The sequence below is a fragment of the Venustampulla echinocandica genome, assembly GCF_003357145.1.
Source record: "Venustampulla echinocandica strain BP 5553 chromosome Unknown scaffold_1, whole genome shotgun sequence".
Lineage (NCBI taxonomy): Eukaryota > Fungi > Ascomycota > Leotiomycetes > Helotiales > Pleuroascaceae > Venustampulla > Venustampulla echinocandica.
In genome coordinates this window covers 1,445,927-1,470,228 of record NW_022474206.1, presented here as the reverse complement: position 1 = coordinate 1,470,228, position 24,302 = coordinate 1,445,927, and the positions used below count along the sequence as shown (strand labels likewise).

The following is a 24,302-nucleotide window of genomic DNA, read 5'->3' as shown; positions in this document are numbered from 1 at the left end:
GCTTATAGAGTAGTTTGGTAACCCAGAACAGTGTATTAAAAGTATATTCTTTACTATAATTAGAGGCTAAAAGTATCAAGTAACTAAGTAATAGTTCTAAGCGGATTCGGCGGCCTTAGACACTGGTGGTAGGTTTATAGCAGGATCTAGATCGATAATATGAATAACAGGAGGCTCATAGTTCTTACGGCCATGGATAAACCAGTTAACTAGTTCATTTCATCATTAGAGCTTTCGTCGACGAGCAGAGCAAATACATAAATGTTACACGTACCTGTTGCAAGTAAAATCACAGCACCAATAGCTACAATGGCGAAATTCATGGTGCCTGCTGTTGGATTCGCATCGGGCGGGAAGAGAGTAAGGATAAGGCTAGGGCGGGCGATGTCAGCACTGGATGCCTAGTTTCTAGAAAAGGTTCGGGTACATACATGAGCAAGAGGAAAATAATAGCAAAGATATTCAGTGGATAGCCCCATTTTCCGAGAGCAAATTCACCTCGGGGGAGGATGTGGCGCCCGCGGAGCACCAGAACCACGAGGGGCATCAGGTAACTGAGGCTGAGGCCGAACAGGCAAGCATTTACAATAGCATTGAAAGCACTGCTACTGGTCAGAGTGATGGTTCTTACGTTTCCGGGATCAGTTTGTGACATACCTTGAGGCACCAAGATAGACCAAACCCAGGATGATAACTGCTCCGTTCGTTAGGAACATGGCGTTCAGAGGCAAATCGAGTTTCTTGTTAGGGCGGGCGAAGCTAGAAAGAAATAGGGAACTTGTGAGCAAAAGAGACCATGGGTGAGTAATAGTCAAGATTAGAACATACAAGTTTGAAAGTGGCAGCCCGCCCTGTCTGGCAAAAGCAGCAGTGAGTCTAGAGGAAGACGTCACCACCTCGGTCGACGAGCAGCAGAGAATAATGATAATAATTGCGGTCATTACAGCAGTGCCACTATTAGATGAAGTGGCCTGACTGAAAATCGAGACAATTGGTCTTGGTGGTGGTAATTAGTACAACCTCATAAATGAGTGCAGTAGAGAGGGAACATACCCGATTGCTGCTGTGCTGAGCTGGTCCACGTCTTGGACAGAGAACAAAACGCACATAAGGAATATAAAGCCCCTGCCCAACAAACAAAAGTGAGCATTGAGTCCCTAGAGCCTTTGAGTGGGGTTACACTAACGTTACAGTTCCTGTAGCAACTGCCAGCACCATGGTCCATGGAGCGTCCCGTCGAGGGTTAGGCATCTCTTCAATCAGGTGAACGGTGCTACGAAACAGAATTAGAGTTAGTAATTGATAGTTTGCTCGTGCCAAAGGAAGAAGCTTAGGCGCGACTTACGCATCATACGCAACCAGCGTAAAGGCGCCTTGTAGCAAGCCTAGCAGCCACGCTGCACCATCGTTCCAGCCGGTGGTATTGATGAATCCGCCAAAGACGAAGCTATCCGAGATTAATTAAGGAAGAGTGTATTATAACTAGTGCAAGGGGAAAGGTGTTTGTACCTTGCATTTTGATATTTGTGCGCGGTGCAAGCCAGCAGTGTTATCGAGATGGCAACAAAGCCGCCGACGGAGAGACAGACTAAATTTCGACAGGACCAATAAGCGGCAGGTTCTATGCAGCATTCATACCTGAAATTTTACTGGATGATGGGAGTAGTGTCAGCTTAAGACTTACAAGCGCCTTTGCCCATGAATGGGATAATAGCCGTGCCAACGGCATTGGTGAAGCCCGCGCCGACCTCGATAGCGGAATATATGAGGAAATTATGCCATTTCTTAAAAACATACCCCTCATTCATCAGCTGGATCAGTGCGATGATGAGGTTGGCAGCCAGAGACGGGCCAGTGGCAGCGAGAGCCCACCACGAGGCAGTCAGGACCCAGCCGCAGACGTAGCTCAGGAACTTCTTATACCTGGGCGCGGACAACACGGCAACCCACTCGTATTGGCCACCGTTGGTGGGATACACAGAGCAGATTTCGGCCAGGCTGAGAGCCACGGCCATCTGGCCGAGCCCTGCAAAAGCCAGCCCCCAGAGGATGGCGACGGGGCCGCCGGATGGGAGAGCGATGCTCAGCGCCGACGCAGCGGCTGGCCAGGTTCTGATAAAACATAAAAGTCAGCTCAGGGCGGCTAAGGTGGAATAGCAAAACTCACCCAGTAATGACAAAACCAACGCCGAGCATGGAGAAGAAGCCAAACTTCTTTTTCAGCTCCGCCTTGTGCCCGAAGGGGTTGTCGAGGGTGGCATCTTGATCGCTGCTGCTTATAGCCATCGTTGCGTAGTAGAGTGTGGGAAGGAGCTTGGAAAGACAGCTTTGGAAGCTGATTCAAGTTTTGGGGGGAAGAAGAGTAGTATAACACGGTATCAGTAAATGTTCTGGAGAATAGGTGTCAGCTTCCAGATGGCGGGACGGTTCTGCTTCCTGTCATGGAAATGCAAGATGTAGCAGTCGCCTTATAACGCTTGGGAGAAGCTTCACAAGCCCTCTGGGAATCCTGGGACAGGCATCCGGGAATGATGGACGTCTGGAGAGAGCTGGGGTGCGAGCGGCACTAATCATAAATAGCGACAGAGTCCGTCCAGTCGGTGTTCTTGGTACCAGTCTGCGTAATCAGATAATAAAATAATACGTTCACGTTGAGCTGGACCTGGACCTGGACCCTCGGAGGCTCTCACAAGGGGCTTATCGGGGTTCCGCACCCCTGTCCGCTCAACGTCAGCAGCTCTATTGCTGAGGGCAATTTGCTAGTCCATGAGACTATCGCCAGGCTCAGTGAAACCTGGCTCTGGTTACCCCAAGGTGTACGTAGATCTATAACCGATGTGATGATAAGGGGCGGAAGGCGGATGTTCAAATTGGGAATAAGATACGCCCGCCCGACTTATCTGCGCTTCCCCACAACTCTCGCCCCCTGGCGGTTCTACCTGCACGCCGGGGTCGTTGATTGGGAAAAAGGCTTCTGATTCAGAAGATTGTAGGAGGACGGAAAATTCCTGAGTAACAATAGGACGCACAGATCATAACATTACCCTTACTAGCTAGTCGTGAGGTAGTCTAGTACCTCCCCCACTTCCTTACGTAATTGGGTGAGGGAGTGCAAGACGCAAAACCCACCAAGACACAAATAATAGAACGAATTATAGTATTAATTATTAGAACAACTGTAACAAAGCAAACACTTATTAATTATTAATTAAACTACAAATAGAGTTACTCCTATGCCCTGTGCCCATGGTCTAATATTAATTGTCGGCAGACCCTTCTTTCGCGTCCGCAATGTTAAGGGAGTTCATTGAAATCGAGTTGGCTGATCTATAAAGGAAAGCTTACAACAGTAGGTTGTAAGTTGCTCTTGCCACAATATTAATACTCGACCCGGTACTCTGAAGAACTGTAAAGCTTTTGCGAAGGAATCTGCCTTAGCTCTGTCCTCGATCTCTGAGGTTGGAGCACCTGATGATGTGGCCTCGGTCAGAATGTTGACTTTTTTTTTCTGGACCTATAATGTTGTCGGATAGAGCTGTAGACCTGGGCAGCCCAAGGGCTAAGGACAAAGCAAGGAATCCTCCGTTGCTAGACCGAGGTTAGATTGTAGATTAAAGAGGGTTAATTTCTCGTACAACTAGCGAGCAACACATGCATTAGTGGGATATACAATTAGAACTCAATCTTGCTGTAATTTACATGTTATGGCCAAATGAGTAGGAACTGCACAACGCTACAGATATCGGACCATGCATCATCGGTCTGCAAGCTCACCCGCCCTTGATTATGCCTTCGATGTGTGGACACTATCATCCTTCGACACGGAACTCTGCATCTGCCGCACGTACGTCCGGGCGTGGATGCCACCACAGTCGAACGTGTGTCAGTGATCTACATAGGTCGAACTTAGGTTGCTCGAGGGACTTAGGTCGGGAGTCTTGGGTCAGGTTCAATTAGAGTCTTAGGCCTGGTTTAAGTAAACACCTCTGTTAGGCTCGGGATACGTACGGCTAGATCGCTGACAAAGCGGCCCCTTAGTCGAAGTGCATTTTACTCAGTGCGGGGAAACAGTTGCGTTCAACAACGTCGCCATCCGCACTGACTGTTGCAATAATCCTCTCTGAGTCTACCATCTTGCAGCAGACGTGGACTCCCTTGATTGAAGACCAAAAGGAATCATCTTTTGAGTGGGCCTTGGAAGGGAAGTATTCGAGTATATTAGGCGTCGCATCCTGTTCCATCGTTGGGACTCGATGTCTCGGCGAGTGAGACTCTCCGACTGGACCCGAACGGGTTGCCACACGTGCAAGCGGCGCCATAAGAAATGTAAGGTGTTGAACCCAATCCCTACCTAGCGACGGAGAATATGTGAAGCTGACTTGGGAACGTGTCTCTTCGGCTGCAACAGGTGATGGACAGAAACCAAGGTAAGTCTAGTGAAGAACTGCTGCTAGACATCGTAGGCTAACATACTTATCGATGCCGAGCGTGTACTCGACTAAACCTCGAGTGCGTGCCGTCTGACGTCTTTTGTACTACTCATGCGGGCAAAGCGTCTTCACGTTCGCGGAAGCCAGCACCCCCACAAGCGGCCTCCTTGAAGCCGTTCTCTCCGGTCGACACGGCGTGGTCCCTTGATCAAGCACTGCTGGAAGACGTAAGATGTCCCGAAGAGGAAGAGGACTCGAATCAATGCCTGGTCTTGTCCGGGCTCCCACCAATATATCGCCCAAGACCTTTCCTCATCGACATGTCAGGGCCCGAACGCTGGCTCTTCCAGTACTATGTCGAGAGGCTCTCAGGGTTGCTCGTTAATGCCATCGGCCACGAGAATCCACTTCGCTCGCTAATTGTGCCGCGCCTACTATCCTCGCCGCTCCTGCTGCAGACTGTCTGCGCTGTCTCGGCCCTGCACCGATCGAGCTATGCGGACGGTGACGAGCGGACGACGTATCAGACGGCGGCGACGGGGTATTATGTCCAGGCTCTCGCCGACCTGAGAGACCTTATCCTGCAAGGCGATACTCTACTGAGTGATTCCGGGCTCCTTCAAATTGTTCTACTATCGTCCATCTTCTTGTGCAAGTACGAGATAATCAAGGATGGGGTTACGAGCTGGCGGCGGCACCTCGAAGGCCTAGAATCGTTCTCCCGGCTACTGGAGGGCGATGCCTGGGGAGCGTCTATGCCCGATATAATGGTGTTTTCACAGAGTTTGTATGTTCAAGAGCGCTTAGACTGTTGTTCTTCTATCCTCGTGCCCTGTCAGCTGACAGAATTGGCCAGTATCACATATCACAAGGGAATCGCCAGTTTGACTGAACAGGGTGTATCCATCATGGAGCCTGACGAGAGCTTCCAGAGTACCCGACATGATGCCTTTTCGGACACACTGGGACAGAATACATATCTGCAAGCCGTAGACCCGTACATGGGCTTTTCACGAAGCTTGATTGTGCTGTTGCGCCGGGTGATGGGGCTTCTTAGTTTCAAGCTCGAGGACGGACGAGTACTCCCTCGAGTCAAGCTGGAGATTAAATCTATGTACGCCTTTGTTCCCCATGGTCAACTGCTTTGAGCACCGAACTGACCAACGCCGGGCTTGTAGAGTTGACTTGCTCAGCCGGAGGAACTGGACAGCCGAACACTTTCTCATCCCGAAGGGAATGACGCAAGAAACGGTCGGGCGGCTGGAGCATGTATCACGGGCGTACGAGAGCGCCGTCTACGCCTGTTTACACTCGATGATCGAGGAGCTGTCGGCGCGAGAAGGGACTGCAGAGGTGTGGGAAGAGCTCCGCGGCATGCTTCCCGTGAGCAAAGAGGCGGCGCTAACGGGCTGCCTCGCGGACATCGGCCTGGTGCCGTGCGACTGCCCTGAGGAAGCGGGCCTGCTACCGGTGCTCTTCATCGTCGCCTGCGAGACCGACAGCCCGGAGCAGATGACAACGGTGCTGCGGCGGGTCACAGTGCTGGAGGCCCACGTAGGCCTGGGCAACATCCGGTACGCGGCCGCCCTGCTGCGCGAGGTCTGGCAGCGGCGGATACAGCTTCAGCGCTGGCAGGACTGGCGGGGGCTGCTGGCCACGTCCAACTGGGACCTGATCATCACGTAAAGATAGTTTCGACGGACTCTGTATGATAGTTTTACTAGGCGACTGTACGAAGTAGAGCTTTTTCGGAACCGAAGCTTGTTTCCCCACCCCGCATGTTTCTGAAGCAGACTTTTGTGTCCCCGCAATTAATCAGTCGCTGGAATAGTGGTGAATTGGTCCTGGCGCAGTAGCGGCGCGGGGTCGAGACCCTGCATGGGAAGAATGCGGATTCGGTATCCAAACAGCACTCTCACCTGGGCGTATCTTTAACCTAAATGGGAAAAGGCCTAGTTAGAAATATTGAGATCCTGGGGTAGTAGTCTGCCAAGAATACAGATCCGATATTGAGATCTTCGGGTAGTAGTCTACTAAGAATACAGATCTACTATTCCTACAGTACCGTAGAGCCTGGCGTATCTTTAACCTAAAGGGGAAAAGGCCTTGGTAGAGATATGGAGATCCTAGGGTAGTAGTCTGCCCTTGGCGTGACTTTAACCTAAAGGGGAAAAGGCCTATGTAGAGATATTGAGATCCTTGGGCAGTAGCCTGCCAAGAACACAGATCCACTATTCCTACCCTACGGTACCGGAGAGCTGGGCGTATCTTTAACCTAAAGGGGAAAAGGCCTACATAGAGTATTTTATTAGAGTGTTCATCTCAGCACTCTCAGGGGGACCAGGGTACCTCATTTTGGCTAGACACTCTCTATCACACCAAAGCAGTGTCAGTCTGGGGTGCATTTGGGGTGCATTATTATGTGCTGTGTAACTGAGCAACGACATCGATATACCCCTCCCTGGCTTCATCCGTTGTGCTATGGGGCTACGAGTGTAAGAGTCCAGTATATACGTGGGGTTCAGCTCAGAAATCACTAACTTTTGTCTTAGGGGCAGCCAGGTCGTATCTTTGACCGTTTTCTCTTCATCCCCACGTCAAGAGTCACGAAGAAGCCAAGGCGGCGAAAGCTGCTCGAAGCCTATTTAAAGAGCATGTAGTTCGTACGGTTCATGGACAACTGCACTCTCCCCGCCACAAGTTCTCTCCTCTGTCCTTCGAACACTTCGCCTGGTACGCATTTTCTGCACTCGAGTTGATCATACATCATTCTCATCTTGCTTCCCTTTGCATCACGATTACCGGCGACCGAAAATGACGGCGGACGCAGCAGCGAGGCTTCACCCATTCGACCCCTTGCAGCCGGATGAAATTGGAACCGCTGTGCGGCTTCTCCGTAAATCGTTCCCGGACGTGCCTCTCCGGTTCAAGACGCTCGACATCCAAGAGCCGGTGAAGCAAGATGTGATCGAGTACATCGAGGCCGAGCGGACTGGAAAGCCGCTGCCCCCCGCCCCGGCCCGCATCGCATACTGTCTCTTCCAGCGCCTCGACAACCGCGTCTTCCTCCATGGACGGGTGAACCTCCAGACGGAGTCGGTCATCTCGCTCGAGGAGCTCCCCAAACACGCGCAGGGCCCCGCGGACGTCGACGAGATGATCGAGGTCGAGGAGATCTGCCTGCAGCACCCGGAGGTGCTCAACGAAATCAAGAAGCTGAAGCTGCCCGAGGGGGTCTCCGTGTGCACCGATCCGTGGATATATGGGAGGGAGGACGACGCCGAAACGCGCCGGCTGTGCCAGTGCTACATGTACATTGTGCCGGTCGACCACCCGCAGTCCAACCACTACTCGCTGCCCTGCGCCTTCTCGCCCGTCTTCGACATCGACACCAGGGAACTGGTGCGGATCGACCATCTGCCCACCGGGGCCGACCACACCGTCACGGAGACGCAGCCATGGAAGCCCGTCAAGGCGGTCGAGTACGCGCACGACCTCCTGGACACCCCTCTGCGCGCGGATCTCAAGCCGTACATCGTCCAGCAGCCCGACGGCCCGTCGTTCGACGTGGACGGCCACCTCGTGGAGTGGCAGAAGTGGCGGTTCCGGGTCGGCTTCAACTACCGGGAGGGGCTCGTTCTGTACAACGTGACGTACGACGGGCGCAACGTTTTCTATCGATTGTCCATCTCGGAAATGTCGGTTCCCTATGGAGACCCGCGCAAGCCGTTCCACCGGAAGCAGGCGTTTGACGTGGGCGATGTTGGGCTGGGTGTCACGGCGAACCAGCTCAGCCTGGGCTGCGATTGTCTCGGCCACATCAAGTACTTCGATGGCTACCGCCCCGACTCGCGCGGCAACGCGGTCCAGCTGAAGAATGTCATCTGCCTCCACGAGCAGGACGCCGGCATCCTGCACAAGCACACCAACTACCGCAACAACCAGGCGACCGTGGTGCGGAACCGGCAGCTGGTGGCGCAGATGATGTGCACGCTGTCCAACTACGAATATATCTTCGCGTGGGTGTTCGACCAGGCGGGCGGCCTCGAGCTGGAGGTGCGGGCCACGGGCATCCTGTCCACGATCCCCATCGACAACGCGGACGGGCGCCAGGTGCCGTGGTCGACTAACGTCGGGCCCGGCGTGTCGGCGCCGAACCACCAGCACCTCTTCTCCATGCGCGTCGACCCGGCCGTGGACGGCTTCGCGAACACCGTCGTCTACGAGGACAGCATGCCCATGACCGAGGAGGAGGACGGCGTGAGCGACCCGTACGGCTGCGGCTACGTCGCGCGCACGTCGGTTATCGACCGGGCCGGCCACCGGGAGACCAACCCCCATGTGTCGCGCGTGTTCAAGATCCGCAACGACAGCGTGGTCAACCGCGTGAGCGGCCATCACGTCGCCTACAAGGTCCAGACCGTGGCGAGCCAGCCGATCATCATGTCCAAGAACAGCTTCAACACCCGCCGCGCGCGCTACGCCGAGCATCCCGTGTGGGTCACCAAGTATCGCGACGGCGAGCTGTATGCCGCCGGCGACTACACGAACCAGAGCCGCGAGAGCAGCGGGGTCGAGGTGTGGGCCGCCCGCGACGACGACGTCCGCAATACCGATGTGGTGTTCTGGCACACGTTTGGCCTCACGCACAACCCGCGGCCGGAGGACTTCCCGGTCATGCCCGTCGAGCGGATTAGCGTCCATCTGAAGCCGTCGAGCTTTTTTGAGAAGAACCCGGCGCTCGACGTGCCCCCGTCCACGCAGGAGTTTAACAAGTCCCACCTGCACGGGGATATAAACGGCGGTAGTACAGCCGTTAATGGTAGTACGAACGGGGAGGGAAAGATAAACGGAACCTGCTGTAATGGCAACTGATAATAGCAACTCATGTAGTTATTTACTATATAGTTTATATATAAAGTACTTCTTTAATTATTTTAGAATTAGGCTTACTTTAGTATAAAAAGGATTTTATAAAATAAAGTAACGTAATCTAATTTAATGATCTCTCCTATACACAGGTGTGACGGTTAGCGAGCTGCTGTTTTCAGGGGGGAAGGTTGGACTGCTGCTTTGGGGGGGTCTGCTAACTAGTTCCCGGCTAACTGCAGACCCCTCTGGGCCTACACGATCCTGAAGATGTATTTAAAGATTGCCGTCGTCCGCTTACTCCATCCTGGCTCGGGTTTGCTCACGCTCGCTCAGGTTAAAGCAGCCGATGCTCACGTCCAGAGACCAAAACGGAACGGGCGAGGAGGAGATTGGAGTCTGACTATCGTGGTATTTGCACTAGTATATATACACCAAAGCTCCCCCTACTATCTTTCGCGAATTAGCGTCCTTGGAGGTTCTTAAATCTGAATTTTTAATTCCTTGCCCTTTTATTTGCCAGTGAAGAACGCAGAGCCCAGTTAGTTTTCGATTTATACTTCACCTGCGAACGAGGGTTCGGTATACAAGATACTAATAGGTTCAATAGTTACAAGGCTATGTCCAACTATAGCCATTTTATAGTTTTATTACGTTCCTTCTTTAGGTAACTCCTCCCACTTCGAGAGTCAGCCATACGTATATATAACTTGACAAGGGGCCATGTGGCTCAAAGTAGCGGCCATTTCTTTTTTATATGGATGCATATTAATTACTTAGATATAACTCGAGGGCAGGACAGAGCTCTATAGCATACTTCAGAAGGATGTCAAGGGATCTTATGGCGGAGATATATTCCCTTTTGATATTTATGGCTCAGGTTGCTTTTTGGCGTTTAGGGGACGTCTAGTGTCGTCCCTACCTCTCAATAACTTCTTGGAGTTATGGTTTCAGTTTGCGAATTACATATCTGAAGGAAAACAAAAATATATTTGGTTCTTTGTCTTGTACTTGTTCAAGCCCAAACATCATCTCTTGTTCTGGCGAACAACTCACTTGTTTTTCTCCTTTGTACATTACAAACAAAATCAGACATGCCCACCACACCGCCGAGTGTATTCCTGTACAACCCGCCTACGACGCCGACAACAAAACAAACTAAAAATGTATTTATTACAAAATGGAGCTTTTTCCGGAATTCACCTTCGTCATTTCTAAACAACAAACGCATCAACCAAGTGAAGTGACTTGAACACTCCAACTCGAGGTACTTCCCAAATCTTCGATCCGCTACTGGGAGTTGCATATTAACGTATTGCAAGACGATGGCACCACCTCAACCGCTACAAAATGTAGGAGGCACTTTCGATTCCTCCAGCGCTACGATGCGTGGTTGCCCTGTCGCTGACGGCCTCGACCCAACTCGCATCATGTGTTGCAACAAGGTCGTTACTCGAACAACCCACATGGGCCAAATGGAGGCCGAATCAGCAGTCCTCGAGGCCCTCACAGAGTTCAAGGAGCACGCAAGTGGCTTGATGCCAGACCGCGTCCTCGATCCATCTCAGCGCATCCCATGGGAGTCATTTGAGTTCATCGTTGGTATCATCGGCTCCTCCTCTCGTGGAAGCAAACAAGTCAGAGGTGGAGGTTTCTACGCAATGTCTAAGAGTGGTGGCAGCGGTGTTAGTGAGCTGGTACAGATCCCGATCCGTTGCCTGCCCGTGATTATCCACTCCGTCCACAGTCTTGATACCCAAGTTGAATGTCTGGTGAGAAGTGTTGGTGGATTGGAGCTTAGGTGCCAGAGGCACTTGGACACGAACTTTACTCTATACCTCGCGCGCTATAACCCTCCGCGTCCCATCAACGAAGGCCTCGTACAGGCTCCACCAAACAATTCTAACTGTTCCAGGGTGAACGCTCTAGGAGTACTTCCCTATTCGAATGATCCTCAACTGAACGAGTTTCGTCACCGAAATTCACGAACCATGCTCGACATTGAAAAGGCCCGGCTTCAGGCGGAATCGGTCCGTATCTCGGCCCCAAACGTTCCCCCCAACAAGCCCACCCGCGAAGCCAATAGCGCCCGTAGGAAGGAAACCTATCTTGCAGTACCACGCACCGCCCGCGGCAAGTCTCCAGTGGTTCCCAGGTCTCCCAAAACTCCGGCAAACAAGACTCCCCAGACCCTGGCAGCCGATACTCCGAAGGCTCCGGCAAAGAAAGTTCCTAAGCCTCCCGCAACCAAGCCTCCCAATACTCGGGCAAACAAGATCAATAACCCAGCAAGCCAGAATGTGGTACCCTCTGGACCAGCCCAGCAGGAAGGACCTCCGGGGATGATGAAATGCTCCAAGATGAGGCGGTTTCTTCCCCAGGACCAGTTTGATATCAATCCCAACACTGGCAATTACTACAAACATTGCCGGGCTTGCCTCGGAAGAAGTGCGCCTTGGAATTTCGACAAAATGAAAACCCCACCTCGTAAGGGACGAAAGGCAAGCCGGGAGGAATGAGAGCTCCAGTTATACCGCTGGACACACTGGTGTGTAGATTAGCAAATCGAGCCATTACAATTAGGAATGTGAGAGATCTCTACCACCTGCTGTAGCAACCTATTTAATACTTTGAACTTTTAAGTGACCGTCGGTTATGTCCATCTAAACTCAAGATTTGAGAAGCGGCTCAGCAATCTCCAAATTTCTGTTTCGAGATTGTGCGAATGTGACTGGTCCTAAGATAGATCGAGTGTAGATAAAAGGGCGTTTTGTAGATAAAGGGCGCTGTGTAATAAACAGCTCGCTAATAGAGCCATCACCATAAAAGTTAACGCTGAGTGCTGTTAAGAGCTTGCGCGGCAGCACGTGATGAGCCTTTGCGGTGTAAAACATGCTAGCCTAAATCTGGTGGTGCACCAACCCTCCCTAAACTTTATAATGCGAAATAAGCAAAAGGGCAATTAAGCAACACAACAGGCGGCCACTTGGCTAAGTGGAATCGGGTCAAATTGTGTTGTGGAGGAGGAGCAAGTTGGGCGATAACGACAAAAGATAAAACCAACAACAAATTCGACGAAGGATGTAGGCAATCGACACCGGGCTGAACCTTTTTGCTCCTCGATATTACCTTTATATTATTATATTTATTTATTTTAGTATTTACATAGTATAGCTTGCTTTTGCGCGTCGTTTTTATTTTTTTATGTTGTTGATAAAAACAGGGTTCACTCGCTTACCTAGCGGTCTAAGCGAGAAATAGGGGGGAGGTAGGGCCTGTAGCGTTGCCCGTACGACCGTAGAGCCTGATGATTATGCTATGCCATTTTAACCTTAGATTTGGCATTTAGATATCGTTACATTGCAGATGTGGCGTCTTGGCAGGATAAATTGTAAGAATTTTAGATACTGTTGCACTTGTATGGAAATATGGTTATCAGCGAACAAGCTGGAGACATAGTCTCTCATGTACACCATATATTTCAGCTCTCCACTAGCTACAACAACTACCTACCTTACCTACCTATCATAACTAATACCACCCCCTTAGGTTACACATATCCAGGTTTATCTTCACACTATGTACCAGTGAGTACGTAAAGCTCGCCCGTCGAATCACTGGTCATGAAAAGACGCTCCTTGCTATCAAAGGCAAGGCCGCATGGACGGAAGCACCCAGACTGGCAGTTGGCGGCATTGGTGTTCTGCATGATATGCGTGGCAGGCATTGGGTTGGTCAGGGGCTCTTTCGGCTGGCCGTCGGAGCCAAATTCAACGCGATCGACGCGGTATCCATCGCTAGGTTGACGGTCCCTAAACCACCGAATCAGCATACCAAGTAATATATCCAATCAACATCTAATATATTCGACCAAGATGTGGACTTAAAATAAAGGAATGTTATGCATACCAACTTCCGTGCCAAGTGAGGTAGGCAGCGCTTCCATCAGCTTTGAATTTGATATCCATCGGTGAGTTGTGAGCGGGGAATACAAGGCGAGGAGGGTTTCGCTGCTTGCAAGCTTGGTCTTGAGTAGTAGTTTGGGAATTGCCCTCAACCCAGAACAGGTCGCCGACCTTAATACCTGGTATATCGAGCACGCTTGGATCAAGAGCTGGAACGCATTCCGGGTAACCGTAGTTGGCACCGAATTCGGGGGCTGAGGTATCGTTGACTTTGCCGTGGAAATTCATCTTCTCACCGGGATTGTTCGTGTGGACATCTTTGCCGTTGCGCTTAATGTCGTCCTCGCCTTGGTCGACAGACCACTGATTGGTTATGGTTAGTTCTGCAATCATCCACGATACACAATATAGGTTATTTGGGGGCTCACAATTTCACCTGTTATCGGGTGCTCGCCCACTGCAACGGCGTTCCTCAATCCCCATCCCAAGATTGTGCCGGATGAGGTGCTGCTGTAATCTACCGCCTTTTGGGCGATCTCTGCGCGGTTGAAGATCTTGATCATACTTCGACCGCTACTTTTTTGTTTAGTGCCGACGTCGACATTTCCATCTGAGCCGCGCTGCATCAGGATCAGGTCTGGGAATCTCGATGGTATGTGAAGAGTTCGGGTTCGATGGCCCCCACCGTTGGTCATGCCGGTGACAAGGACCTTCTTGTTGCTAGTGGTGCCAGATGCTGCGTCGTAATCCCACTGAGCGAGCTGGGGCAGGCTGGACACGTAGAGTGTCTTCCCATCGGGGGAGAGTGCGATGCCGTGATTGAGCTAGATGTGTATGAGCTGGTGATCTTTGGAATGAGATTTCATATCATTAAGTTCAAAGATATGAGACAATAAGCCATAAACAACTGCGCAAGCTTCAATTTGTGCTTTCAAAGATTAGAGACGTAAAACCGCTATTTATGTATCTAATAAACGGCCGGCATGGCTTACTCAAAGACGACTTACACTTGAATCAGCAATGATTTGCTTGCTCGATGCTACGCAAGGAACGCCATTATTATCTGTCAACTTGATCTGTCTGACACCACCGCCCGATTGTTCAACAACCAGTAAGTTGCCCAAGGTATCGAACACCATGTGTCGAGGGGTTTTCAGTCCGTTCATGATAAGCTTTGCTCCATACCCTGGTGCAAATACTGCCTGCGTCTGAGAATTCAAGTTGCAGTTCTGTCCGAGGGCAAGCGGCTGGAATAGCAATGCCAAGGCAGCGAGGCCGGTGAGGGCCGACCCGATGCATTTCGAAATCGAAGCCATAGCGACCAAGATTGTAGCACAATGAAAATAAACCAAGTACTAAGTTTTCTTGACTTGGCTTAGGGGACAGCCAATATTTTGTAGGACTCGAGATTTTCAGGAGATAGCAAATCCTAAAATATATCAGAGGCAAGCCTGGTATGCAAGTCCCAGCCCCTGCACTTCCCCTCAGCGGTCGTCATCATACTGGTACTTCTTTTCCCATCAAAAATATACTTATTCACATGTCTTGGCCCAGATATTTGATTTCAGTTTATATTGTCCTATGTCGTCGGAATGCGGGGTAAGACGGCAGAATCATTTGGCATCGAATTAAAGTAACTTATATGTTGGACAAGGTTGTAATCGCTGCCCACGTTAATCTTGTGATCGAGGGTTGAAGCTTAAGCGATCTGCCTGATATCAACGCCGAATATCTAGGATAACAAAATTGATTTGGTGTGTTTCGAGCAGGGGAAGAAGGTATGATCGCGACCGAACTTAAGACTGGATTGGTCAGGACGTAAATCACCCATCTTGGCGATGGAGGGACAAGAATAAAGCCATGAAGAGTTTCCAAGTTTCAAATTTCCACTTGTGAGCCCACAATCGGTCATAGATCTACGGCATTAGCGTTGGTGTTGGCTAATTCCTTCATAGTAAATTCAAGAGGTTCTTCGGATCGGTGGTAGTACTGATTCAACAGTAAGAGTACGGTGATCGCCACGCTGAAGCCGATTCTAGCGAGCAAAGAGACGGGTAAGAAGCAACTGCAGTAAGTAATTAGTAATAATAATAAGGTTAAACGCAACCTTGGCAATCTTTCTCATTCATATTCGGACCCGGCTGTAGAGTACTTCCATGCCGTCTAATAATCCATGGAGATTCTGATTTCTCCCGAGGCGGCGGGAATCCCAGGTGGTTCAGGGTTGCATTCTACGGATCTATATGCCGGCATTTAACTTCGTTCTTTTTCGTATATCTGCTCGAGGCGAAGGTTGCAACGTCATGTAAAATCACTTCGCACTGTGGTTAGAGAGAGAAACATGCATCCTGAGTTTCAAGCCTCGACTGAAGGATCGAAAGCCTTGCCCCCCGAAGCGGCGATGGTCGCCGTTGAAGACTCTTATCTTATCTTATCTTACTAATGCTCCCTTTGGCCACATCGGGCGGGCCACGGCCAAAACTAAACCCGATCCCGATCGATGACGTGGTGACGGAGTTTCAAGAAAACAAAGCCCGAGCCGAGGCGTGTTTGGGCTTTTTAATACGTTTTCTCTTTTCACACTTCAAAGTATTCCTCCCAAAGTATTCATATTCACTTATTCTAGCACCTGCCAGTACTTGCCGTGCATTGCAGTCTCACTCTCTTTCCTTAATCGCTCTGCTTGGGACACAAATCCATCCATAACACCGTCTCCCAATCCTTTCTTTCACCATGACCTCCTATTTCTCCTACTTCAGCCCCGTACCTGCCTTTCCCTCGTACACAGGCCCGTACGTAGTGGGGAGTATCGATGTCGAAATACCAGTGGCAGAACTCGAGTCACCTTCCCCCGCGCCCGATGAATCTATTTCGACAATCCAATACCGCATCTTCTATCCTTGCGAGCCGGAATCTAGTTCAAAGGCTCAGACCGTAAATTGGGTTCCCGTTCCGCAGCGTAGCCATCTCTCTGCGTTCAGCAGATTTGCAGGTGCAGGATCCGTCTTGGCCGAGTTTGTGTCGTATGTTTGTCCTATCTCTTTGATTTGGTCCTCGCAGAATTTGTATTGTAAAGACAACACTGACACCAGAGGCTACAGATTCATCCCCCGTCTTTTGCACTACATCCAGATTCCAGTCCACAAGAATGCTCCCCTACGTCAGCCAGATACATCCACCTCTCGATGGCCCGTCATGATATTCTCCCATGGTCTGGGCGGCTCGCGGAATGCCTACTCTCAAATCATAGGCTCCATCGCCTCCCATGGTATGATTGTCATAGCCCCTGAACACCGAGATGGCTCGACGCCTGTATCCTACATTCGAGCCGTGCCCTCTACCGAAACCACAACGGAAAAGGTAGACCCTCAAGTGGGCAAGAAGGTGGTGGATTATGTCCGGATATCACATACGCCATCGCCGGAAGTGGAACAGCAGAGAAATGCACAATTACGAACTCGACTATGGGAAATGGGCTTAGTCCATGACAGCCTCATAAAACTAGACAACGGCATGTCTCTGACAAATCTCAACTCTTCTTCCATCACGCTATCGCCTTTTAAAGACAAGATGGATGTCCACACACCGGGCAAGATCACCTTCGCGGGTCACTCCTTCGGTGGCGCAACTGTAACACAGCTTGTGAAATCAACATTCTACTCCCCTCTCACATCCTCCGCCCCGGCAAGTTATACGCCTCTATTCACACCTTCCTCACGCTCGTCAATCGCCGAACAAATCACACCCCAAACCCCACTTATCCTCCTCGACGTCTGGTGTTTCCCCCTCCGAGCCGAAAGCACACGCTGGCTCTGGGACAAGCCCTTCCCATGCTACAGCACCGGTGGGCCTGGTGGCGCCGCCCTCCTAGCGGTAGAATCACAGGCGTTCTTCAAGTGGCGAGAACACCTCCAAGCAACGAAGCGCCTCCTATCCCCCGACCCATCCAGCACGTCACCGCACCAAAATTTCAATGACTCGGAAGGAAGAGAGATCCCAACGCCTAATTTCTACTACGCAGCATCCTCAGCCCATCTCTCACAATCTGATTTTGGCATCCTCTTCCCTTGGTTCACAAAGCGGTTTATGGCCGTCCAAGAGCCCGAGCGCATCATGCGCCTTAATGTGCGCGCGGTGCTGCAGACTCTGAGAAACTGCGGGATTGAAGTCTCGAAGACCAGTCATGCGGATATGGAGCTGGAGGACGATAAAGCGGCGACTACAGATGATGATACTGCAATCTTGTCAAGCGAATTACGTGGTTGGAATTTTATCAGCACTGATTTAAGTGAGGGTGAGGCGGAGGCAAGTAAATTGATGGGGAAAACTCCATCCAGTGTCGATCCTAGTGATGCCGTTATCAGGAATGAGGTATTGGAGAATCGGAAGGGCAAGGAAGTGACTACTTGAGGGTTACCGCCATAGTGGAACGGTATATCTCCTGATAGTTATGACAATCGTTATGGCGAGGAGGGAGATACCGTCACCAATGCGGTGTAAGATACACGAATACGTTGCACGACTATTACGAACTTTAGACCGAACCATAAAAAGAAGCATAGCGAACGGCTTGGCGTTTTATTATTATTCTCTAGAATGGCAGGCAAGGGCCACGGGGAAATTATGGCGCTTGGAGAGGTGTATAACAGCTAGATCTTTCAAGCTTTGGGTTTTCAAGCGTTGATCTATTAGCGTTGAATTTTTTCTAATTAGTCCACATGGGCTTTTTTAGAATTAGGTTTTGAAATACCTCGAACAATTGTTATTTTCCACCCAAGCATTAAATTGAATTAATTCTTCTTCAACTTTGTATGTTGCGAGACTCAGATCTTTAAAAGAAAGTTGCGTAAAAGAAGGCGATGGGAAGTCATGCCTATGTAGTGTGTTAATAGGCAATACAATATAGCATACAGGCGTTTTCTTATATATCTACTAAAAGCTGCTAGGAAAGTAAATACCACTCATGATGCTCATATTTCAAGACACGATCTATCTTTTTCAACACAATACTTCCTGATTTATAGCTCCTTTTAACCCTATATATACTAAAAAGCTACATTGCAAGCTCCCAAAGCGCACAATTAAACTCTACCGGCCAACCCCCGCATTTTAAATCTCGTGTAGTGGAAATCTACTATCTACTCTCCTCTATTCGATGGGAATAGTACTTCCTACCACCGCCATCCCATCATAACGAGGTTTGATTTCACTAGTGAATAACGCAAAGATAATTAGACCTTTTACAAGTCTATAAAGTCACAGACGCAAGTCAAAACTAAAAAAAACTTCTGTAGGATCAAAAAATAGGAATCTAATATTTTCGCCTGCTCTGGGGGAAAAAACGCCAGCCTGTCTGCGATTTCTGCTCGACATGCTAAGGTATGCTAAGCTAATGTAAATGTAAACGCCGGTAAATGTTGAGATGCTCATTAGTAGAGACTTTCGCTAAGCCAAGCAAGAGAGCAACAGCAAGGTACACACTATCCCGTGTTTCCTTCCACTGCCACCGGTGTGTTGTTTTAATAAGAAAAGTTCATTTATTACTCTCATCACATCCCCTCGACGATAACCCATCTTTTATCAGCCTCCTTAGCACCAATCCTCTTGGCAACAGTCTCCAATGTCCCCTTAATAGCCGCTGCTGGCCGTCCAGGGAATTGCTTCTTCAACACCTCGATCAACCCTATTTTCGAGAGGTTACTGCCTTCCACAGCATCTCTAAATTTGGGGAGGTCTTCTGCCGGAAGGAGCTTTTTGGGTTTGGTGTCTTTGCCAGGTGTGGAGATAGTCTGGAGAGCTTGTTGGGAGGATAACGACGCTGTGGTAGAGGTAGTGGAGGTAGTCAGAGGGAAAAAGGACGTTACTTTGATGGTTGACGAGGGGAGGATGGCGGTGCTGGTGTTTGGGGGTTTCACTGCTGTGAGGGGTAGGCGGGGAGGTTCCATGGCTGTGGTGGTTGGATTCGGTACCCAGTATTGAGTCGAAAAGGGATTGACTGATTTGAGATTTGGGTCTGTTTCTTGTTAATCGAAATCGCTTGGACGTCACAGGAGATTTTTAGCTTACCAACGATGATTTCCATCCGATATTGCATCATCTCCACACCGGTATTCCTCTTTTTCCTACTCTCCCAACACAAACCCGTCGAAACGGGTTCTAAATCACCTTGTATTATCATCCTTTTAGAATGAGCTAGTTCATCATTCTCATCATCCAAAAAGCCCTCCATGTCCTCGCCATCCTCTCCATCATCTTCCTCCTCGCCATCGCTGTTGCAGTCCTCGGCATCTTCATCCTCAACCCATTCAGCCTCACTATCATAATCATAGTTTGTGTTCGGAAGGTCTCTCCGAAGTGGATTTCGACCCAACTTCGCCACGCCATGGACAGGCCGGCTAGTATATGTTCCTCGATATGGGGGCCTGACGTCTTCTCTGAATTGGAGGATCTTCATCGGCACCCTTCGTAGATTGCGCATCCTTCTGACCTGAGAAATTTGCGAATCTTCGGTTAAGTCGATCGGACGAGAAGCATCTCCTGAGAACTCAGCCATGATCTCACGGACTGGCATGCAATTTTTGCCACGAGGACCAGTATTATCAGGTAGGTGGAACAGCGATATTATATCAAACGTTAGTTTTCGGTCTGGACTCCTATCCCCGAATATGTAACTGTCGAGGGTTTGGTGTATCGAATTCAAGGCTTCGTCGTCCCGCTCGAATCGATTAACACTGGCGACCTTGACATCGCTATGTATGAAGAAAGCCGGAAACATCTTGTCATATGGTGATATCTCGGGCTTGCTGGGCGTGGTAGCTTGGGGGTTTACAGTCGACGCAGCTAATAGACTAGGATTCGAATTTTGTGGTCCAGGGCTTGCGGGACGTTTTTCCTTACCATCCGCGCTACCTGTCCTGGCTTTAGAAGGTGCGGCGAAGAAGCTACTCAAGGTCGGTTGGCTGCGTTCCTTTTTCATCTTCTCCTCCTCGACTCGTTGTTTCTCTTTTTCCCTCAGCAGCTTCTTCTCCTCCTTAGCAGCCTTCTCGGCCTCCTGTGCAGCTCTCTTTTCTTCCCGTTCAGCCTCTCTCCGCTTTTTCTCGGCCTCCTTCTCGGCGTCTCGTCGTGCCTTCTCTTCGATTTGTAGTTGTTTCTCTGCCTCTTTCCGTTTTCTCTCAGCCTCCTTCTCAGCATCTCGTCGTGCTTTTTCTTCGGCTTGTACTTGTTTCTCGGCCTCCTTCTTCGCTCTCTCTTCCGCCTTCTCCTGCTCTCTGATATCCTTCTGGATCTGCCTCATCTCTTTCTCCGCGAATGTGAGTTTAGTCTTCTTGGCTGGAGGGGCGGCAGCACCATTAAGTGCTGCGAAGGCGGACGGCGAGCTGGTATTCACCGAGGCGTTTGGTCCGGCCCCAGTAGCAAGTTTGGGAGAATTCAACACTGCAGACGGTGTCACTGGTCCAACATCGCTCAGTGGGCTGGAGTTGCTCTGCGCAGGGCTTAAGTTCCGTTTCGAGGTGTTGGTTGGGGTAGGAGGTATTGGAAGGGTTTGTAGGAAGTCTGCGGCAGCGGTATGTGACTCTTTCAGATCTGCGCGGCCTTCGAAGCTGTCATGGTTCCTCTTCAGAGATCGGGCTGATTCGTGAACCGACATGTCGAGGTAGCTGTGACGCGTGCTAGAGCTCTAGATTGTTCGTGGACGAAGGTGAATTGCCACCAATTAATTGAAATATGGCAGTGTATTGTATTTAGTCAAATAGATACGAGCAAGCAGCCCAAGGATTGTTGTACACTGACTGTGCTTTGTTGCTCAGGCTTAACTCAAGGATGAATGGTCGCGAAGTTGGACGCGCTTTCGCGATTGTCGGGAAGTGGTTCGCGTCACTCATAGCCGACGCCCCTTAGTCCCGCTTTTAGAACCTCTACTCCTTAAGCTTAGGCCAACGGGTAGCAATCACAACTCCTCTAGTTATCTTTCCACAAGCACCACAAAGCCAGAGCTTTATAAAGGCTGTTTATGAGCGAGGTGCGGAGTAGAGTACATTTATTATGGAAGATGGCCCCGTCATAGAACAATTAAAACGAACCTCAGGAACCAAAGACAACCCTTCTAACCAAGACATCGACCGAGTCACAACCTATCAACAACACCCGTCTACGCCGCTTCGTCGTTCTCGCAGCCGTTAAGTTTCTCAAACATGTCGTCCCCAGCCATGGCAGCGTCATATTTATCTGCAATAAACTCTGCATAAAATTCGGGCCTCTCAGACACCTTCCAGAAGCATCAGCCCTGCAATTCATAGCCCAACACACCTCAATACCTGTGCCGAAAGTATATTGTGCTTTTACTCGCAAAGGACGGACTTATATCGCGATGGAGAACGGTGACATGCTGGGCCATGGGTGGGGGGAGCGAAGTCCTGAGTCGAAGGCAAAGATACACGCGCAGCTTAAAAGAATGGTGTACGAGACGCGGAACATACGTCTTTCTCAAGGACAAGGCATTTCTAACGTCGATGGTGGGTCAATATGGGACGGCTGACTCTTTGGGAACTCGATGTGCCATGGACCCTTCAAAACTCTCCACGACTTCCATAGATTCCTGAGAGGAGGATTTGACGCCGACCCGAATCACTACCCCGATGTTAGCGAACTAATAGCATTGCAAGACAGAGATTGGCCAGCCCCTGTTTTTACACACGGCGACTTGAGTAGTTTAAATATTCTTGCCCGCGGCGATACGATTGTGGGAATTATCAATTGGGGGACAGCTAGCTGGTACCCGTCATATTGGGAGTACACTACAGCGTCACAAGTAAACCCAATGAATTATTTCTGGCGAGCGGAAATCGATAAATTCTTAGACCCGATGCCCAGGGAATTGGGAATGGAAAAGATCCGTCAGAATTATTTTGGGGATATTTGAAAGCCTGGCTATATGTAGGTAACAAAAATCAACCTAGCTACTAGGTAACGTCTCTTTATCATCCAGTAGGTCTAATCTCGCCATAAACTTCATGCTGAAGTTTCATTTCCCATCTAAACAATGCTCAGCCCTTTCTTCTTCAGATGTACCAAGAGATTTGCCATCGATATTGAGAACCTCTAGTGGTTACCGTTTTCGTCCTGTTTTCGGACAAGAAGTAAACATGCGTAGACATGCAATCTCAAAGCTTAAAACAGCCTCTGAACTTTAAAAACTCAGCTTCGGCTCGGATATGGGTGTGAGAAGAGGGGATGTTTGCGGTAAGGGATGTGTATGAGGTAATACTTTGTAGGTAATAAAATACTACACCATGCAGATGAAAAACTTAAAAATCAAAATCGTCGTGCTGCAGCATAATACGGCACAAATATCAATCGGTTCCAGTAGATCTTTGAATTTTGTATATTTTTCGCACCTATTATTTGCAAGCCTTGTGCTCTATCGTACTGCTATATGCAAATATAAACATGTGTACATGATATGCAGACGCCGCTAAATAACTGAGGGGGGGGCTAATCTGACTGTATCGGATACCATATGTGCACCAGCCTGTGTGGTATCAAGCCAGGTCTCCAAAAAAAAACAATTCCATCCAGACCTGAGTTCCCCAACGCCATAAATGCATGCAACTCGGGCCGTAATCTCATCCGTAATCGGGGTATCTTCCTCATTATTATCCCTCGGTCAGTCGCTATCCGTATCCGGATTCGCAACATATAACCGGCCGGCGCTCATGGTCATCGTCCGCTCATCCACGCTCCCTCTTCTTCTTAGCTCGTCTGGGTTTTTCGTGCTCTTCTCCCGCGTGATGGTAGACTTCATTAGGCTGTTGCTGGCAAGTCTTGCGGCATCATCGGCACCCAGGTCGGGGACGTTGTCAGCCCGTTCGCCACTGCTGCCACTCCCCACACTCTGGGTCCTATCGACAGTTCCATCTCCACCGAAGTAGTGGTTGCGATGCCGGTTTGCAGCAGGAGCGGGAGCAGGAGTGTCCGCTTCAGCCAGGTCGCCGAGGGAGTTCTGCCTTTCCCCTGGGGGCGTGTTGCCGGAGCTCCATTTCCCTCCAATTGAACTAGAACCGGATTGTCGGGAATACGTGAGGCCTCTCCTACCACCGCTTCCGACACTACTGCGACCACTGCCAGTCCGACGATGGTATCCGCCGGATTGCATTGTCCCGCCAGGGGAGTCGTCGTCGCTGTCTTCGCCCTCGACTTCAGTTGCACTCAGCCGCATGGGCACGCCCGCGACACCACCAGCCAGATCCCCGGGGGAGTATCCCACCAATCCCGACTTCCCGTGATGCCGTATCTTCGCGGTGACCCCCTTACTGGCAGCAAAGTTTCCAGACCCGGTTGTTGACAGCCGTGCTTGGCCACCGCCTCCACTTACTTCCATTGTAGCTCGGATCTTCGCCTGCCGCTGTGCAGCGACCAGCCGTGGGTCTTCATGTTGGCTTCGATCGCACCACACGGTCGCTTTCTGCTTCCGCATCAGAGCGACATAGCTCGTGGATGGCGAGCCACCGGACCTGGAGGACGTTGACCGTCGTAGGTCCTGGGATACTGGCCGTTGGCCGACCGGCCCATTGCCGCTACTGGCGGTGGTAGAGAAGGTATTTGTAGAGGGTGTTCGGCGGGAGGTGTAGGCGTTGATTTGTAAGTTGCTCGGGTAGTGTTGTTGAGCATGGTGGGGTTGTAGGATTGCAGGAAAGGTATTTGAGGAAGTCGTCCGAGTGCGACTATGTCCGTAGATGTTTGACGGCTGGGGAGCGGCTTGGTAGCCGGCCGGCATTGCCTTTCGACGTGGGACGTCGGCCATCATCATTGAGGACGTGGCGGCGGGTGCGCGACGTCAACAACAAAGAGTGGGTATTAAGCAGTATTACCGTACCCGCACGGCGAGTTCGAGGGAATCACTATATAAATTGGGCCTCCTGCCGGATCAACCTTTGCTGTAGTTGTGGTAGCGGAGGTTGTGGTAGAGGGAAGTGGAGGAGGGGGAGGATGAGGATGAAGATGAAGATGAGGATGGAAGGTTTCTGCGTGGGGCCCAGGTTGTTTTGAGCGATGCGGTGCGGTGCAGTGCAGGTGCAGTAGTGAAGGATCCCAGGCAGAG

The 24,302-nt window shown here is 50.3% G+C and overlaps 8 protein-coding genes across 8 annotated transcripts; 3 read left to right on the top strand and 5 right to left on the bottom strand.

The window, feature by feature from the left end:
- Positions 1 to 96: 96 nt before the first annotated feature.
- BP5553_03033 (Uncharacterized protein) lies at positions 97 to 2,286 on the bottom strand (the record flags this gene model as incomplete). Its single annotated transcript, XM_032011656.1, has 11 exons — positions 97 to 209; positions 275 to 372; positions 432 to 602; positions 658 to 759; positions 829 to 996; positions 1,054 to 1,125; positions 1,187 to 1,273; positions 1,346 to 1,447; positions 1,510 to 1,588; positions 1,685 to 2,112; positions 2,168 to 2,286. The coding sequence occupies 11 exons, from the start codon at positions 2,284 to 2,286 to the stop codon at positions 97 to 99; spliced, it is 1,539 nt and encodes a 512-aa protein (XP_031871349.1).
- Positions 2,287 to 4,411: 2,125 nt separating this feature from the next.
- BP5553_03032 (uncharacterized protein) lies at positions 4,412 to 6,116 on the top strand (the record flags this gene model as incomplete). Its single annotated transcript, XM_032011655.1, has 4 exons — positions 4,412 to 4,427; positions 4,554 to 5,217; positions 5,287 to 5,544; positions 5,609 to 6,116. The coding sequence occupies 4 exons, from the start codon at positions 4,412 to 4,414 to the stop codon at positions 6,114 to 6,116; spliced, it is 1,446 nt and encodes a 481-aa protein (XP_031871348.1).
- Positions 6,117 to 7,202: 1,086 nt separating this feature from the next.
- Positions 7,203 to 9,134, bottom strand: BP5553_03031 (uncharacterized protein; the record flags this gene model as incomplete). The annotated part of the gene is made up of 1 exon (XM_032011654.1): positions 7,203 to 9,134. The coding sequence occupies one exon, from the start codon at positions 9,132 to 9,134 to the stop codon at positions 7,203 to 7,205; it is 1,932 nt and encodes a 643-aa protein (XP_031871347.1).
- Positions 9,135 to 10,624: 1,490 nt separating this feature from the next.
- BP5553_03030 (uncharacterized protein) lies at positions 10,625 to 11,818 on the top strand (the record flags this gene model as incomplete). Its single annotated transcript, XM_032011653.1, has 1 exon — positions 10,625 to 11,818. The coding sequence occupies one exon, from the start codon at positions 10,625 to 10,627 to the stop codon at positions 11,816 to 11,818; it is 1,194 nt and encodes a 397-aa protein (XP_031871346.1).
- A 1,058-nt stretch (positions 11,819 to 12,876) lies between these two features.
- BP5553_03029 (Soluble quinoprotein glucose dehydrogenase) lies at positions 12,877 to 14,520 on the bottom strand (the record flags this gene model as incomplete). Its single annotated transcript, XM_032011652.1, has 4 exons — positions 12,877 to 13,111; positions 13,209 to 13,567; positions 13,633 to 14,028; positions 14,212 to 14,520. The coding sequence occupies 4 exons, from the start codon at positions 14,518 to 14,520 to the stop codon at positions 12,877 to 12,879; spliced, it is 1,299 nt and encodes a 432-aa protein (XP_031871345.1).
- Positions 14,521 to 15,937: 1,417 nt separating this feature from the next.
- On the top strand, positions 15,938 to 17,614 carry BP5553_03028 (putative platelet-activating factor acetylhydrolase 2; the record flags this gene model as incomplete). Its single annotated transcript, XM_032011651.1, has 2 exons — positions 15,938 to 16,227; positions 16,306 to 17,614. 2 exons carry the CDS (start codon positions 15,938 to 15,940, stop codon positions 17,612 to 17,614), a joined length of 1,599 nt encoding a protein of 532 aa, XP_031871344.1.
- Positions 17,615 to 18,753: 1,139 nt separating this feature from the next.
- Positions 18,754 to 20,852, bottom strand: BP5553_03027 (Uncharacterized protein; the record flags this gene model as incomplete). Its single annotated transcript, XM_032011650.1, has 2 exons — positions 18,754 to 19,217; positions 19,271 to 20,852. 2 exons carry the CDS (start codon positions 20,850 to 20,852, stop codon positions 18,754 to 18,756), a joined length of 2,046 nt encoding a protein of 681 aa, XP_031871343.1.
- A 2,016-nt stretch (positions 20,853 to 22,868) lies between these two features.
- Positions 22,869 to 24,005, bottom strand: BP5553_03026 (Uncharacterized protein; the record flags this gene model as incomplete). The annotated part of the gene is made up of 1 exon (XM_032011649.1): positions 22,869 to 24,005. One exon carries the CDS (start codon positions 24,003 to 24,005, stop codon positions 22,869 to 22,871), a length of 1,137 nt encoding a protein of 378 aa, XP_031871342.1.
- Between the last annotated feature and the right edge of the window lie 297 nt (positions 24,006 to 24,302).